The sequence below is a fragment of the Haematobia irritans genome, chromosome 2, assembly GCF_050003625.1.
Source record: "Haematobia irritans isolate KBUSLIRL chromosome 2, ASM5000362v1, whole genome shotgun sequence".
Lineage (NCBI taxonomy): Eukaryota > Metazoa > Arthropoda > Insecta > Diptera > Muscidae > Haematobia > Haematobia irritans.
Window position 1 is genome coordinate 16,372,002 of NC_134398.1, and position 15,948 is coordinate 16,387,949.

The 15,948-nt window shown below is 37.0% G+C and overlaps 1 protein-coding gene across 1 annotated transcript; it reads right to left on the minus strand.

Annotated features, from left to right (window-relative positions):
• Window positions 1-206: 206 nt before the first annotated feature.
• LOC142223592 (cytochrome P450 6a2-like) lies at window positions 207-9,369 on the minus strand. Its single transcript, XM_075293472.1, has 2 exons — window positions 8,211-9,369; window positions 207-635 (listed from the first exon to the last, which is right to left on the minus strand). Exons 1-2 carry the CDS (start codon window positions 9,283-9,285, stop codon window positions 220-222), a joined length of 1,491 nt encoding a protein of 496 aa, XP_075149587.1. The 5' UTR covers window positions 9,286-9,369; the 3' UTR covers window positions 207-219.
• Between the last annotated feature and the right edge of the window lie 6,579 nt (window positions 9,370-15,948).

The window sequence follows — 15,948 nt, forward strand, 5'->3', positions numbered from 1 at the left end:
ATATTTATTTTGGTATATATATATATATATATATATATATATATATATATATATATATATATATATATATATATATATATATATATATATATATATATATATATATATATATATATATATATATATATATATATATATATATATATATATATATATATATATATATATATATATATATATATATATATATATATATATTTTTTATCAATTTAATTCAATTTACAATTTATCAATTCTTAACCAAACACCGTTACCAGGCACTGTTACAAAACTATAATTCGATATTTCCACTTCTTTGGGAGTTTTCGGTGATAGAGAAAACTTAAATTTCGTAAGTAATGCGATGAGGCCAACTTTAACTTGCATACGACCGAAACGAAGACCAATACAATTTCTTGGACCATCTCCAAATCCTAAAAACGATTGAGGATGACGTAATTGTTCTTGGGATGGATGAAATCTTTCTGGCTCAAATTGTTCAGGATTTTCATAGATTTTGGGGTCATGATGTATAGCCCGAACTGGTATAGCAACTGAGGTACCTTTTTCCAAAATAATATCACTATCGGGTATACGATAGTCTTCCAAACAAACACGTTGCAGTGTAGCCAAAGCCGGATAGAGGCGAAGGGTTTCTGGAAAAAAGAAGATCACGTTTGATTAGATGTTATGCAACTTTTCAAATATCAAATGAAAGCATAATCATTTTGAAAGAAAATGTTACTTCGGTAGAGCAAATATAAGACAAGGCATTGAACCAAAGGACCATTAGATCTACAATACAACTACCACACGAAGTCGAAGCTATACTGAAACCGAGATACCGAACCTGATACCCGTCCATTTTTACCATTTTTTATAGAAAAAGACATGGAGACCAACGTATACCGATCAAATGGAAATCGAAGCGTCATCAATCATCATGAATTTACGGTATTACTGGAAACTAACACATTCAGGCCTAACGCTCTTCACTGCCAACATTTCAATAACTGAGATTCCGGGTCTATAGTTAAACTAATGAGATCGAGCCTAAGGTACCTCCTCTGAGACCTTCAGGCGCATGTTAGGTTAGATGGCAGCGCACTTAGACAATTCAGTCCATTGTGATACCACATAGGTGAACTTCTCTCTTATTACTGAGTGCTGCCCGATTCTATGTTAGGCTCAATGACAAGGGACCTACTTTTTATAGCCGAGTCCGAACGGCGTTCCACATTGTAGTGAAACCACTTAGAGAAGCTTTGAAACCCTCAGAAATGTCACCAGCATTACTGAGGTGGGATAATCCACCGCTGAAAAACTTTTTGGTGATAGGTCGAAGCAGGAATCGAACCCACGACCTTGTGTAAAGGGTGATACGGTCAAAATTTGGTCAAGGGAAAACGCATGTAAATCGGTGATATCGTTTATTTAAAAAATCAAATTAAATTTCTTTTTCAAGTTCAATTAGTATAAAATTCAGGAAAAATATTCAGTTAGGCTTGGGAACCACCTGCACGTTGTTGGCGGCGTACCACTCCATGGCCTTTTTACCGTAATGGCAAGATGCCAAATCCGGCCAAAACAGTACGGAACAAACGTGTTTCTTCAGGAAAGGCAGCAGCCGTTTATTCAAACACTCTTTCACGTAAATTTCTTGGTTGGCAGTCCCGGAAGCTATGAAAATGCTGCTTTTCAAGCCACAGGTACAGATGGCTGGCCAAACCAGATATTTCTTTGCGAACTTTGACAGTTTTATGTGCTTGAAAATATCTGCTACCTTTCCCCTTCCTTTTGCCGTATAAAACTCCTGTCTCGGAAGCTTGTTGTAGTCGGCTTTGATGTAGGTTTCGTCGTCCATTACCACGCAGTCAAACTTCGTCAACATCGTCGTGTACAGCCTCCGGGATCGCGCTTTGGCCGTCGTAGTTTGTTTATCATCGCGATTTGGAGTCACTACCTTCTTGTAAGTCGATAGTCCGGCTCGTTTTTTGGCTCGATGCACGGTTGTAGACGATACACCCAGCTTATTTGCGGCATCTCGGAGAGAGAGAGGTTAGGGTTTCACTTGAAACTACCGGCAACTCTCTTTGTCGTCTCAGCGGCTTCCCGTTTTTGATTTCCCCCCGATCCAGACTTTCTGGCTATCGACAAACGTTCCCCAAACACTTTAATTACATTTGTAACGGTTGATTTGGCAACTTTTAGCGATTTTGCCAGCTTTGCGTGCGAGTAGCTCGGATTTTCGCGATGCGCGAGCAAAATTTTGATACGCTGCTCTTCTTGCTTGGACGGCATTTTGACAACTGAAGAGTGAATTCCAAAATCAAAATAGGAGCAACATTCTACACACACACACCTTCAAAATGAGGGGTGTTCAGGTTTTTTAAATGCAAAATTGAAAGAAATACGTCAAGTTTATATTGACCAAATTTTGACCGTATCACCTTTTACGCAAGGCCGGCATGCTAACCATTGCACCACGGTGGCTCCCTTCAGGCGTAAATCCTCCGTAAACTACAGTTCCACCAGTGAGACTTTCGGGGCTACAGTTCCATCATTTGGATCTTCCAGGCTACAGTTGCTACACTGTGATCTTCGGGCATATAGGTCGATCACTGAAACTTTCCGACCTAAAGATTCCCGACTAAAACTTTCGGACTTATAGTTCTCTCTCTGAGTATTTTTGGCCCAAAGTCACTTCCAATGACTGTTTTTGTCATTCGAGTTATCACACTGGGCCCTTTCAGGCTACATTTGCTCCACCGCAATATTCGGGCATACAGTTCCACTTCTAAAACCTTCGGGCCTAGAGATCTCCCACTGAGATCTTCGAGCCTGCAGGTCCAACAGTGATTCTCTTCCACTTGGATCATCCATGTTATAATTGCCCCCATCAATACCTTCAGCTTAAAGTTCCACCATTGAAGTGTTTGGACCTACAGTTTCATTGCTGAGGTATTCGGGCCTACAGTTTCATCCCGGAGGCAATCGATCCTACAGTGAAATTCTTATACCTTATGGCTGAGAGTTCCATACGAAGATCTTCAGCCCTACAGATCCTCACTGTGACCTTCCGGGCTACAATTGTCCCATCTAGACCTTCGGGCCTACAAGACTACAATTACGTCCTTTTGGCCTGAAGTTCTACACCCTGGGACTTTCCAGGTTTTAGTTGTCCCACTCTTACATTTGGTCCTAATTTCCCCCACCGAGACCTTCGGGCTTAATTTTCAACTCGTGAGCCCTTTCCAGGCCTACAGTTCCAATATATAGGTCCTCGAACCTAGAGATCTTCCAGCCTGCAGGTCCACAAGTGACTCTCCCCTACTTCCTAGTTATAATTGCCTCAACCGGCACCTTCGGCTTCCAGTTCCACCACTGAAGTGTTTGGATCTTCATTTTCATTGCCGAAGTATCCAACAGTTCCACCCCAGAGGCAATCGATCCTACAGTGAAATGCTAATACCTTAAGGCTTAGACCTTCAGTCCTACAGATCCTCTCTCAGACCTTCCGGGATGCGATTGCCCCACTGAGCCTACAGTTCCATCACTGAGACCTTCGAGCCTACAGCTCCACAATCCTTTGGGATAATGTCCGTACACATGGGACCTTCCAGGTTTTAGTTGTCCCACTCTCACATTTGGCCCTACTTTTCTCCAACGAGATTTCTGGGCAAATATATATCCACTCCTGAGTTTTTTGACCTGAAATTTCCCAACACATCCTCACTATGACCTTCGGGCCTACAGTTACATCACTGAGACCTTCAGGCCTACAGCTCCGCAATTAAGTCTCTTTGGCCTTAAGACCCTACAACCTGGGTTCTTCCAGGTTTTAGTTGTCCTACCCCTACATTTGCTCCTACTTTCCTCCACCGAGACCTTCGAGCTTATATTTCTACCCCTGAATCTTTTTGGCATGAAGTTTATCCACAGACACATTAGGGCTAGTTTTCTACCACAGAGACCTTCAGACCCACTCTCCTTAACAGAGACCTTCGGGCTATAGAACACGACTGAGTCCAGCAGATCTCCCACTGAAAAATTCGGTCGTATAGTTGCCCCACTGAGTCTGTTTTGGTCAACGATTCCATCACTGACTCCTTTTGACATTTGATTTTTCCATGGGGACCTTCTAGTCTACAGTTCCACCGATAAAAAATCCAACAATTATGTCCTTTTAGCCTACATTCCCTGCCTGCTCCTAGGACTTGAAAGGCTACACTTGCCCTACCCTGACCTTCAAACCTACAGTTTAACCACCGAGATCTTTGGGACTAGAGTTTCTCCACGTAGATCTTCGGGCTTATACTTCCCTTCCTGTTTTGACCTTTGGATCCATTCCTGGACCCTCCAAGTTTTATTTGTTCCACTCTCACATTCGGACGTACTTTCCCCCACTGAGACATTCGGGCGTATATTTCCCCTCCTGAGTTTTTTGTGACCTCCAGTTTCTCCATAGACATATAGAGCCCTTCGAACCTATAGTTACACCACTAAGATCAACAGATCCCCCACTGAAACATTCGGCCGTATAGTTTCCCCGCTTAGTCTGTTTGGCCTACGGTTCCATCACCGACTCCTTTTGCCATTCGATTTTTCCACGTGGACCTACCAGTGTACAGTAGTTCCACCCTACCTTCCTCCAAACTACACTTACCCTATCATTACCTTCGAGCCTACAGTTTCAGCACTGCGATCTTAGAGTTTGTAGACCTTCTCGCTTATAGGGCACTTTCCTTCCTGAGTTCATTTAATGCGCGGTTTCCCAAAACACGCACTTTTAGTAATCTCTTCAACCGCTACAGTACTTCCACCCTACCTCCCCCCAAACTACACTTACCCTATCATGACCTTCGAGCTTACAGTTTCACCACTGGGATCTTAGAGATTGTAGACCTTCTCGCTTATATGGTACTTTCTTTCCTAAGTTCATTTAATGCGCGGTTTCCAAAAACACGCACTTTTAGTAATCTCTTCTACCGCACCCACTGTTACATACTACCATCTCTTGGACCCTCCAGGCTACAGTTTCCCCACCATGACCTTCTGACCTGCAGTTCCGTCCCTGACACCTGTGGACCAATAGTTTTGCCATTGACACTTTCGGGCTTATAGTTCCCATTCTGAGTCAAATTGACCTGCACTCCTCCACAGATACAATAAGGCTAATGTTCCACCACAAAGACCTTTGTGCCTACAGTAATACCCCTGAGAATTTCATGCTCTTAAATCATGATGCCCACCCCCAACCTTCGGGTCTACAGTAACATAACCGAGACCTTCCGACTAAATCCCAAACCAAGGCTTTCGTGATTATACTTCCACTCCTGAGTCATTTTAATCAAAGACCTTTGGGCCTACAGTTACACTCCTGGGAATTTCAAGCTTTTAAACCATAATTCCCCACCATGAACCTTCGGCCCTATAGTAACATAACCGAGACCTTCGGACTACGTCCCCTAACCAAGACCTTCGGGTTTATACTTCCACTCCTGAGTCATTTTAATCAAACACCTTTGGGCCTACAGTTACACCCCTGGGAATTTCAAGCTTTTAAACCACCTTGAACCTTCGGCCCCACAGTAACATAACCGAGACCTTCAGACTACGTTCCCCCATCGAAACCTTCGGGCTTAAACTTCCTTTTCTGAGTCACATTCATCTGCAGTTCCCCAGAGACATTAGCGCCAATGTTCCACCACAAAGACCTTCGGGCCCACAATTACACCCCTGAGATTTTGTAGCTTTTAAACCACGATAACCCACCCTGAACCTTCAGGGCCTCACTTACATTACTTAGACCTTCAGTCTACTTCCCCCACCGAGACCTTCGGACTTATACATCCCTTCCTGTGTAGTGCTAATGTTCCACCATCTGACGTAACGTAACGTAGATCGTTTAGTCTACAGTTGCAACTCCAAAACTTTCAGTATTATACTTCCCCATCCCCCATAGAGGGTTTTGCTTCCAGGTCATTTACTAGTACCTTCGAGTTTACAGTTCCCCTATGTCCCCCACTGAGGTCTATGGGCCTGCAGTCCCTACATAGAGACAAGTTAGGGCTACAGTGCAACACTGCCAATCAACTTTAACCCCGAACAGCAACATCAACAATCTTTGCCATCACGAAGCCGTTAACACACTAAAATTTTTATTATACCGAAGTTTTGTAAAATGTTTCCGAAGCACTTTTTATACCCTCCACCATAGGATTGGGGTATATTAACTTTGTCATTCCGTTTGTAACACATCGAAATATTGCTCTAAGACCCCATAAAGTATATATTCTGGGTCGTGGTGAAATTCTGAGTCGATCTGAGCGTGTCCGTCCGTCCGTATGTTGAAATCACGCTAACTTCCGAACGAAACAAGCTAACGACTTGAAACTTGGCACAAGTAGTTTTTATTGATGTAGGTCGGATGGTATTGCAAATGGGCCATATCGGTCCACTTTTACGTATAGCCCCCATATAAACGGACCCCCAAATTTGGCTTTCAGACCCTCTAAGAGAAGCAAATTTCATCCGATCCGGCTGAAATTAGGTACATGGTGTTAGTATATGGTCTCTAACAACCATGCAAAAATTGGTCCACATCGGTCCATAATTATATATAGCCCCCATATAAACCGATCCCCCGGTTTGGCTTTCGGAGCCTATAAGAGAAACAAATTTCATCCGATCCGGCTGAAATTTGGTACATGATGTTCGTATATGGTATCTAACAACCATGAAAAAATTGGTCCACATCGGTCCATAATTATATATAGCCCCCATATAAACCGATCTCCCGATTTGGTTTTCGGAGCCTTTAAGAGAAACAAATTTCATCCGATCCGGCTGAAATTTGGTACATGGTGTTGGTATATGGTCTCTAACAACCATGCAAAAATTGGTCCACATCGGTCCATAATTATATATAGCCCCCATATAAACCGGTCCCCAGATTTGGCTTGCGGAGCTTCTAAGAGAAGCAAATTTCATACGGTCCGGCTGAAATTTGGTACATGGTGTTAGTATATGGCCTCTAACAACCATGCAAAAATTGGTCCACTCCGGTCATAATTATATATAGCCCCTATATAAACCGATCCCCAGGTTTGGCTTGCGGAGCTTCTAAGAGAAGCAAATTTCATCCGATGCGGCTGAAATTTAGTACATGGTGTTATTATATGGTATCTAACAGCCATGCAAAAATTGGTCCACATCGGTCCATAATTATATATAGCCCCCATATAAACCGATCCCCAGATTTGACATCCGGAGCCTCGTGGAAGAGCAAAATTCAACCGATTCGGTTCAAATTTGGTATGTGGTGTTAATATATGGCCTCAAACACCCATGCAAAAATTGGTCGAAATCGGTCCATAATTATATATAGCCCCCATATAAACCGATCCATAGATTTGACCTCCGAAGCCCTTTGGAAGAGCAAAATTCATCCGATTGGGTTGAAATTTGGTACGTGATGTTAGTATATGGTATCCAACAACCATGCAGGAATTGGTTCATATCAGTCCATAATTATATATAGCACCCATATAAACCGATCCCCAGATTTGACCTCCGGTGCCTTTTGGAGAAGCAAAATTCATCCGATCTGCTTGAAATTTGGTACGTGGTGGTAGTGTATGATATTTAACAACCATGCCAAAAGTGGTCCATATCAGTCTATAATCATTTATAGCCCCCATATAAACCGATCAAGAGATTTGGTTTTGGAGCCTCTTGGAGGAGCAAATTTCATCCGAGTGAGTTGAAATTTGGTCCATTGTCCTAGTATATGGTCGTTAACAACCATGCCTAACTAGGTCCATATCGGTCTATAGTTATATATAGCCCTCAGATAAATAGATCCCCAATCACACAAAAATTGGTCTATATCAAGTTCATAATTGTATATAGCCCACATATAAGCGACCCCATATTTCAATTCTGGCTCTTTACGTACCGTGCAAATGTCTATATCGATTCGTAATTATTTGTAGACTTACCTATACATAACTTTTTTGTCTAATATATACCACGTATGGACTAACTCACAATTTAGAAAACGATGTTAAGAAGTTTTAAGATACCACAACCCAATTAATTCGATTGTGGGTGACAGTCTTTCGTAGAAGTTTCTACGCAATCCATGGTGGAGGGTACATAAGATTCGGCCTGGCCGAACTTACGGCCGTATATACTTGTTATATATTATTACCCTCAGAAATACTCACCCGTTATAACCTGATCCAAATAGGTCATTTCCTTCATTGCCTCATAGCTTAATACATTGTTGTATTTCTTCAAGACCTCTTCGATTTCCTGTCGTAGTTTCTCTTGCTTTTCAGGATTCTTGGCCAATTGAAAGAGACCATAACTCATATTACTCGATGAGGTTTCAAAACCAGCTGCAAAAAATACAAAAAGCTGGGCTGCCATTAAATCGATGCTTAGCATGGGGTTACCCTTCTCATCACGACGATTTTTCAATTCTATAAGAATATCGATGAAATCATTACGATGGATATTTCTACGTTCTCTCTCCAAAACAGTATCATGGACTATGCGAACAAAGAACTCTTCAAGTATTTTGGGAGAACGACGTAGGCCCAAAAATTTAAAATATTTAATATAGAACATTTTCAAGAGACGCCATTTAACACTGGAACTATCAACCCCGAAAGCTTTTTGACCAATTTTACGAAATTCCACATTGGGATCTTTTAGACTGTTACACTCTACCCCAAAGACACAAGAACCTATAACATCGGTGGTGAAGCGAGCATTCCAATCATATATGTTCACAAATCTGTCGGGCTGTCTTTCGAGTTCTTTCTCCAAAGCTGTGGTGAACTCCTGCGACACTGCTACCAATGTGGGAAACATAAATCTCATTTTGCCCGATGTAAATGTGGGTGTTAATTTCGTCCTCAAAGTTTTCCATAGTTTACTATCGGCACTAAATAAATGTTGTGACAGTATTTCTTTGGGATTATGATTGTTTGTGCGATCGGCAAATACATGGAAATCTCTTATCAATACGGCTTTGACTAAATCCAAATCCAATATCACTGCTATGGGTCGTGTGAATATATAAGTTCCAACCAATGCTGCTTTTCCCTGGCACTCATCGTAGATCTCTTGCCACAATTGTGTATTGTGTATCGATGTAATCTTGTCGATATTGCCCCAAAGTCTTCCAGGCATAAATTGTTTGACGCCTCTTTTCTCCCAATAGGTGAATTGTACTTTGAAATATGCATACAAAACCGATATGCAAATCCCCATTAACATCAGCCAATAGTACATTTTGCTAGAGAAAATTTGTTACTGAGTTTTCCTGTTCGATCCGTAAAACTTTCCATTAATATCGAATGACGACGATAAACTATTTTGAAAAAAATTTCATGCATCTATACTGTGAAAAATTTTTATTTTATAAAATTCTATCTTATCGAGTGAATAGTACAATGATCAAGGCATTTGCACAATATACATTTTTTATTGCATTATTGTGGGACATTCCACTATGAAGATGACAGCAAACAACGGAAAAACATTATCTTTAAAAACTCTAATTTTTATACCCTGCGCCACACTGTGGAACAGGGTATTATAAGTTAGTGCATACACCCAGAAAAAAGTGCCTTCGAAACTAAAGGAAAAAATTTTCATCAATATAGTTTATCCATTTTATTTCCATTAAGGTAAATTTTTGTGAAAAATAATAAAATTTACTCGTTTCAGTAAAAAAATCCTAAACTGTAAGCAGTTAGGAATAGTTCATTAACTAGAATAAGGCATGGAATTTTACTCATACTATTTTCTTCGCTGGGTATAAGAATTTACTACTGAAAAAGAAAATTTTATTCACCGATAACAAAGCATTCGTAAAAATAAACAAAAACCGAACTAAAACCAAGTTTCCTCAAAATTAGTAAAATTTCTTATAAAATGATAATTGCGACTTCCTTTATAATAGAAAGTTTTTTATACATACGAACAACACTTGGCATAGAAAAATATTTTAGTTCATTCGTACTAAGAAGTATGCAATCCTTTCAAAACATAAGGAAACACACTTGTTAGAATATAGGAAATTTTTTATATTGTCTACCTGTAATCGATACCTGTCATCGTAATCGATGTGTTTGCGCGTGGGTGTAATCGATATATTTGCGCGTCGGTTGTTTTTTTAGTTGGAATCGCGTTGATTCGGAGAGATTGTTAAAAAATAATATGGTAAAATAATATAATAAATAACAAATAAAATATATAAAATATTTGTTATTTTAAATTAGTGAGAAAAAATTTTCGTTTTTTTTTTAAATAAATCTATCAATGTTCGTGATAGTGTATAAAGAAAGAAAACACCAGCAGAATAACAACCATTTCATTTGTCTTCATTTTGGAATCTTCAATTATCAGGTAATATTCAGTGACGCTAACCTTTTGCAACAAAAATGTTTTATGATTTTTTATATTTGTAGGTATTGAAATTGTAAAAGGAGGACAAAATCGTTAGGCAGCAACGTATTAAAAGTGAAAAGTACAAGAAGAAAGAAAAGTGCGTTTTACAGTTGATAATATCACACGGAAATTGGAAATAGTGGAATAATAAATTAATATTTCAAAGAGATTCGATGCTGTTGATTCTTAATAAATATATTCAATATATTAATAAAACATGTCTTTTATTGAAGATAAAATTGCTTATAGAAATAAATAAAATTGTATTTAAAAACGAAGGTAAGCAGTTCTAATTATGAAGTAAAAGTTTTACCACAAATGTGTAAGATTTGTCGAAATGAATGAAAAAATGTCAATAAAATCATTCCATATATGAATTCAAATTAGTTAAATTTTTTCATTCTGTAGTATAGTGGTATATAAATATAGGAAAATGTTAACTAATATATGGAATGCATTATTCCTAATTTCTACGAAAATCACAACGTTCAAACAAATAAAAATGTCTTTGGCGCTATACGAAGTTCAACTTTCTTCACAATGAGTTCATTTCAACTTAAAGAAGGGGTCACTTTTTTCTGGGTGTATGTTTGCAACACCAAGAAGGAGACGAGATAGACACATGGTGTCTTTGGCAATAATGCTCAGGGTGGGTCCCTGAATCGATCTAGCCATGTCCGTCTGTCTGTGAACACATTTTTGTGATCAAAGTATAGGACGTAATTTAAGTTCAATCGCCTTCAAATTTGGCACATGTTCCTAATTTGGGTCAGAATAGAACCCTATTGATTTTGGAAGAAATCGGTTCAGAATTAAATATAACTCAGCAGCCAGCAGCCAGAATTTTACACCGATTTGCTTGAAATTTTGTACAAACATAACACTTATTCGTATAGTCAAGTGTGCAAAATTTGATTAAAATCGGTTCAGATTTAGATATAGCTCCCATATATATCTTTCGCCCGATATGGACTAATATGGTTCTAATAGCAAGAGTTTTGGCCCAATTTGGTTGAAATTTTGCATAGGGAGTAGAATTAGCATTGTAGCTATCCGTGCCAAATTTGGTTGAAATCGGTTCAGATTTAAATATAACTCCCATATATAGCTTTCGCCCGATTTACACTCATATGACCACAGAGGCCAATTTTTAACTCCGATTTAGTTGGAATTTTGCACAGTGAGTAGAATTAGCATTGTAGCTATAGGTTGAAATCGGTTCAGATTTAGATATAGCTCCCATATATATGTTTTTCTGATTTCGACAAAAATGGTCAAAATACCAACATTTTCCTTGTAAAATTGCCACTGCTTAGTCGAAAAGTTGTAAAAATGACTCTAATTTTCCTAAACTTCTAACACATATATATTGAGCGATAAATCATAAATAAACTTTTGCGAAGTTTCCTTAAAATTGCTTCAGATTTAAATGTTTCCCATATTTATACCCTCCACCACAGGATGGGGGTATATTAACTTTGTCATTCCGTTTGTAACACATCGATATATATCTCTAAGACCCCATAAAGTATATATATTCTGGGTCGTGGTGAAATTCTGAGTCGATCCGTCCGTCCGTCCGTCTGTTAAAATCACGCTAACTTCCGAACGAAACAAGCTATCGACGTGAAACTTGGCACAAGTAGTTGTTATTGATGTAGGTCGGATGGTATTGCAAATTGGCCATATCGGTCCACTTTTACGTATAGCCCCCATATAAACGGACCCACAAATTTGGCTTGCAATTGCTCTAAGAGAAGCAAATTTCATCCGATCCGGCTGAAATTTGGTACATGGTGTTAGTATATGGTTTCTAACAAGAATGCAAAAATTGGTCCATATCGGTCCCCTTTTACGTATAGCCCCCATATAAACGGACTCCCAGATTTGGCTTTCGAGGCCTCTAAGAGAAGCAAATTTCATCCGATCCGGCTGAAATTTGGTACATGGTGTTAGTATATGGTCTCTAATAACCATGCAAAAATTGATCCACATCGGTTCATAATTATATATAGCCCCCATATAAACCGATCACCAGATTTGACCTCCGGAGCCTCTTGGAAGACCAAAATTCATCTGATTCAGTTGAAATTTGGTACGTCGTGTTAATATATGGCCTCAAACTCCCAAGCAAAAATTGGTCGAAATCAGTCCATAATTATATATAGGCCCCATATAAACCGATCCCTAGATTTGACCTCCAGAGCCCCTTGGAAAAGCAAAATTCTTCCCATTCGGTTGAAATTTGGTACGTGATGTTAGTATATGGCATCCAACAACCATGCAGGAATTGGTTCCTATCAGCCCATAATTATATATAGCTCCCATATAAACCGATCCCCAGATTTGACCTCCGGTGCCTTTTGGAGAAGCAAAATTCATCCGATCTGCTTGAAATTTGGTACGTGGTGATCGTATATGATATTTAACAACCATGCCAAAAGTGGTTCATATCAGTCCATAATCATATATAGCCCCCATATAAACCGATGCCGAGATTTGGTTTTGGAGCCTCTTGGAGGAGCAAATTTCATCCGAGTGAGTTGAAATTTGGTACATTGTGCTAGTATATGGTCGTTAACAACCATGCCTAACTCCATAGCGGTCCATATCGGTCTATAGTTATATATATCCCTCAGATAAATCGATTTCCAATCACACAAAAATTGGTCCATATCAAGTTCATAATTGTATATAGCCCCTATATAAGCGACCCCAATATTTCAATTCTGGCTCTCTACGTACCGTGCAAAATCCATATCGATTCGTAATTATTTGTAGACTTACCTACACAAACCTTTTTTGTCTAATATATACCACGTATGGACTAACTCACAATTTAGAAAACGATGTTAAGAACTTTTAAGATACCACAACCCAAGTAATTCGATTGTGGATGACAGTCTTTCGTAGAAGTTTCTACGCAATCCATGGTGGAGGGTACATAAGATTCGGCCTGGCCGAACTTACGGCCGTATATACTTGTTTTTTTTTTTTATTTCTATAGAAAATTTTGTCAAAATTTTATTTCTATAGATTTTTTTTTTTCAAAATTTTATTTCTATAGAAATTTTTTTCAAAATTTTATTTCTATAGAAATTTTTTTCAAAATTTTATTTCTATAGAAATTTTTTCAAAAATTTATTTTTATGGAAAATTTTGTCAAAATTTTATTTCTATAGAAACTTTTGACAAAATTTTATTTCTATAGAAAATTTTTTAAAAATTTTATTTCTATAGAAAATTTTTTAAAAATTTTATTTCTAAAGAATTTTTTTTTTTTTTAAATTTTATTGCTATAGCATTTTTTTTTCAAAAATTTCTATAGATTTTTTTTTAATTTTATTTCTATAGAATTTTTTTTCGAAATTTTATTGCTAGAGAAATTTTTTTTTTTTAAATTTTATTTCTTAGAAAAATTTGACAAAGTTTTATTTCTATAGTTTTTGTTCAAAAATTTATTTTTATTGAAAAGTTGTCAAAATTTTATATGTATAGAAAATTTTTTCAAAATTTTATTTCTATGGAAATTTTTTTTAAAATTTTATTTCTATAGAAAGTTTTTTCAAGATTTTATTTCTATAAATTTTTTTTTTCAAAATTTTATTTCTATAAATTTTTTTCAAAATTTTGTTTCTATAGAACATTTTTTCAAAATTTTTTTTCCAAAGAAAATACATTTTTTTTATTTCTATAGAAAATTTTGACGAAATTTTATTTCTGTATGCAATTTTTGGAGACGAATATTTTTGTAAAATATACCAAAACATCAAGAATTCTACCAATCCACCAAGCAGTAAAAATTCTACCATATTTTGTAGAATTATACAAACTGTGGCAACCGTGTACACTGAAAAAAAAGCATGCCCGGTTCCAAAGATTTTGTCTTTACTTTAAAAATTTTGGTATTGATTCCGAGCCAAAGAAGCGGAGAATACAAGTAAGGATACTTTTAAGACACAATTCTCTTTTAAATTTGGGTTTTGTGTACTTGCTTCTAGAAAGCAAATTTTAATTTGTCGCTTTTTCAGCTTTTTTTCTTCATATGCTATCAAAATCCTTTAAAAACGAGTTAACGACAACTTTATTTTTCAAATTAAGACTCGACTTCCTGTAGAAGTCATGCTATGTTTCAAGTAAAAAACGACTTTAAAATAGGATGTTGAAAAACCTATATTTGAACGATTTTTTGCTTTGTAGTCAAGATGCAAAAAGGCAACAAATTTAAAGACAATTTCATTAAATTGAAAGAATTTTTCTGAAAGATTAAATTAAGACGACCATAGCCCAAATATTTTTCTTTCATGTTATAATACATATTTTTATGTGAAATCACTTAATTATAAAGACAATACGATTTCATTGAAAAGTTTATCGACTTTTGGACAAGGAAAAAAACTTTATATTAGAGAAATGCGTCTTCTATGCTAAGCAAAATTTGCATTCTTATTTTAAAGACATGAAATCTTTGACCTCACGATAATATTTTGTTCAGTGTATGAGAGGCTATGTGTAATGACTGGACGATTTCGTTCAGCATGACATGATAATGAAATATAAATGTAGGCAAAATGTGATCTTATGCCATACAACAATTCCAAAGTTACTTTCTTCTCTCTCTCTCCCTCTCTCTCTCTCTCTCTCTCTAATGAAACTGCACCTACATCAAATGGAAAGAACTCCCCGCAAGACTAAGCAGGACTGGAGTCATAAGATAGCCACCTCCATTGGGAATAAGATCTGGTGTGAGGGTTGTTATATACAAATAAATGTATTACACCATAGTATATTTCTGTGTAGATTTGCTCATATATATCAACTACTCTTCAGTCAATATATATATCATATTCTCTCCAAGCAGAGAATCTCCAAGCAGGCAATCTCTCTAACCGTACACCGTGTCAGATTAGTTTTCATTAGATATACTATATGCAAAATTTCTGCTTTGTCATGCTATCGTAACTGCATTGTCATCCTTAATGGTCCAAATCTATAAATTGTTTGAACATTTCGTGTAATTATAGCCTTTTCCAGTATGAGATTGAGGTGTGACATTGATTAGCACGATTAAACATATACCAGAAATATTCGTAGTACGGTTGCCATAGTTGGTAAAATTGTACCAAAAATTTTAGATTTTTTTACTATTTTTTTAATTATTTATGTTTTGGTAGATTTTGCAAAGAGGAGAAATAAACTTTCGAAAATATTTCTATAGAAATAACATTTTGACAAAATTTTCTATAGAAATAAAATTTTGACAAAATTTTCTATAAAATTAAAATTTTGACAAAACTTTCTATAGAAATAAAATTTTTGCAAAATTTTCTATGGAAATAAAATTTTGACACAATTTTCTATAGAAATAAAATTATGACAAAATTTTCTATAGAAATAAAATTTTGACAAAATTTTGACAAAGCGGAGAAATAAACTTTCGACGAAATTTCTACAGAAATAACATTTTGACAAAATTTTCTATAGAAATAAAATTTTGACAAA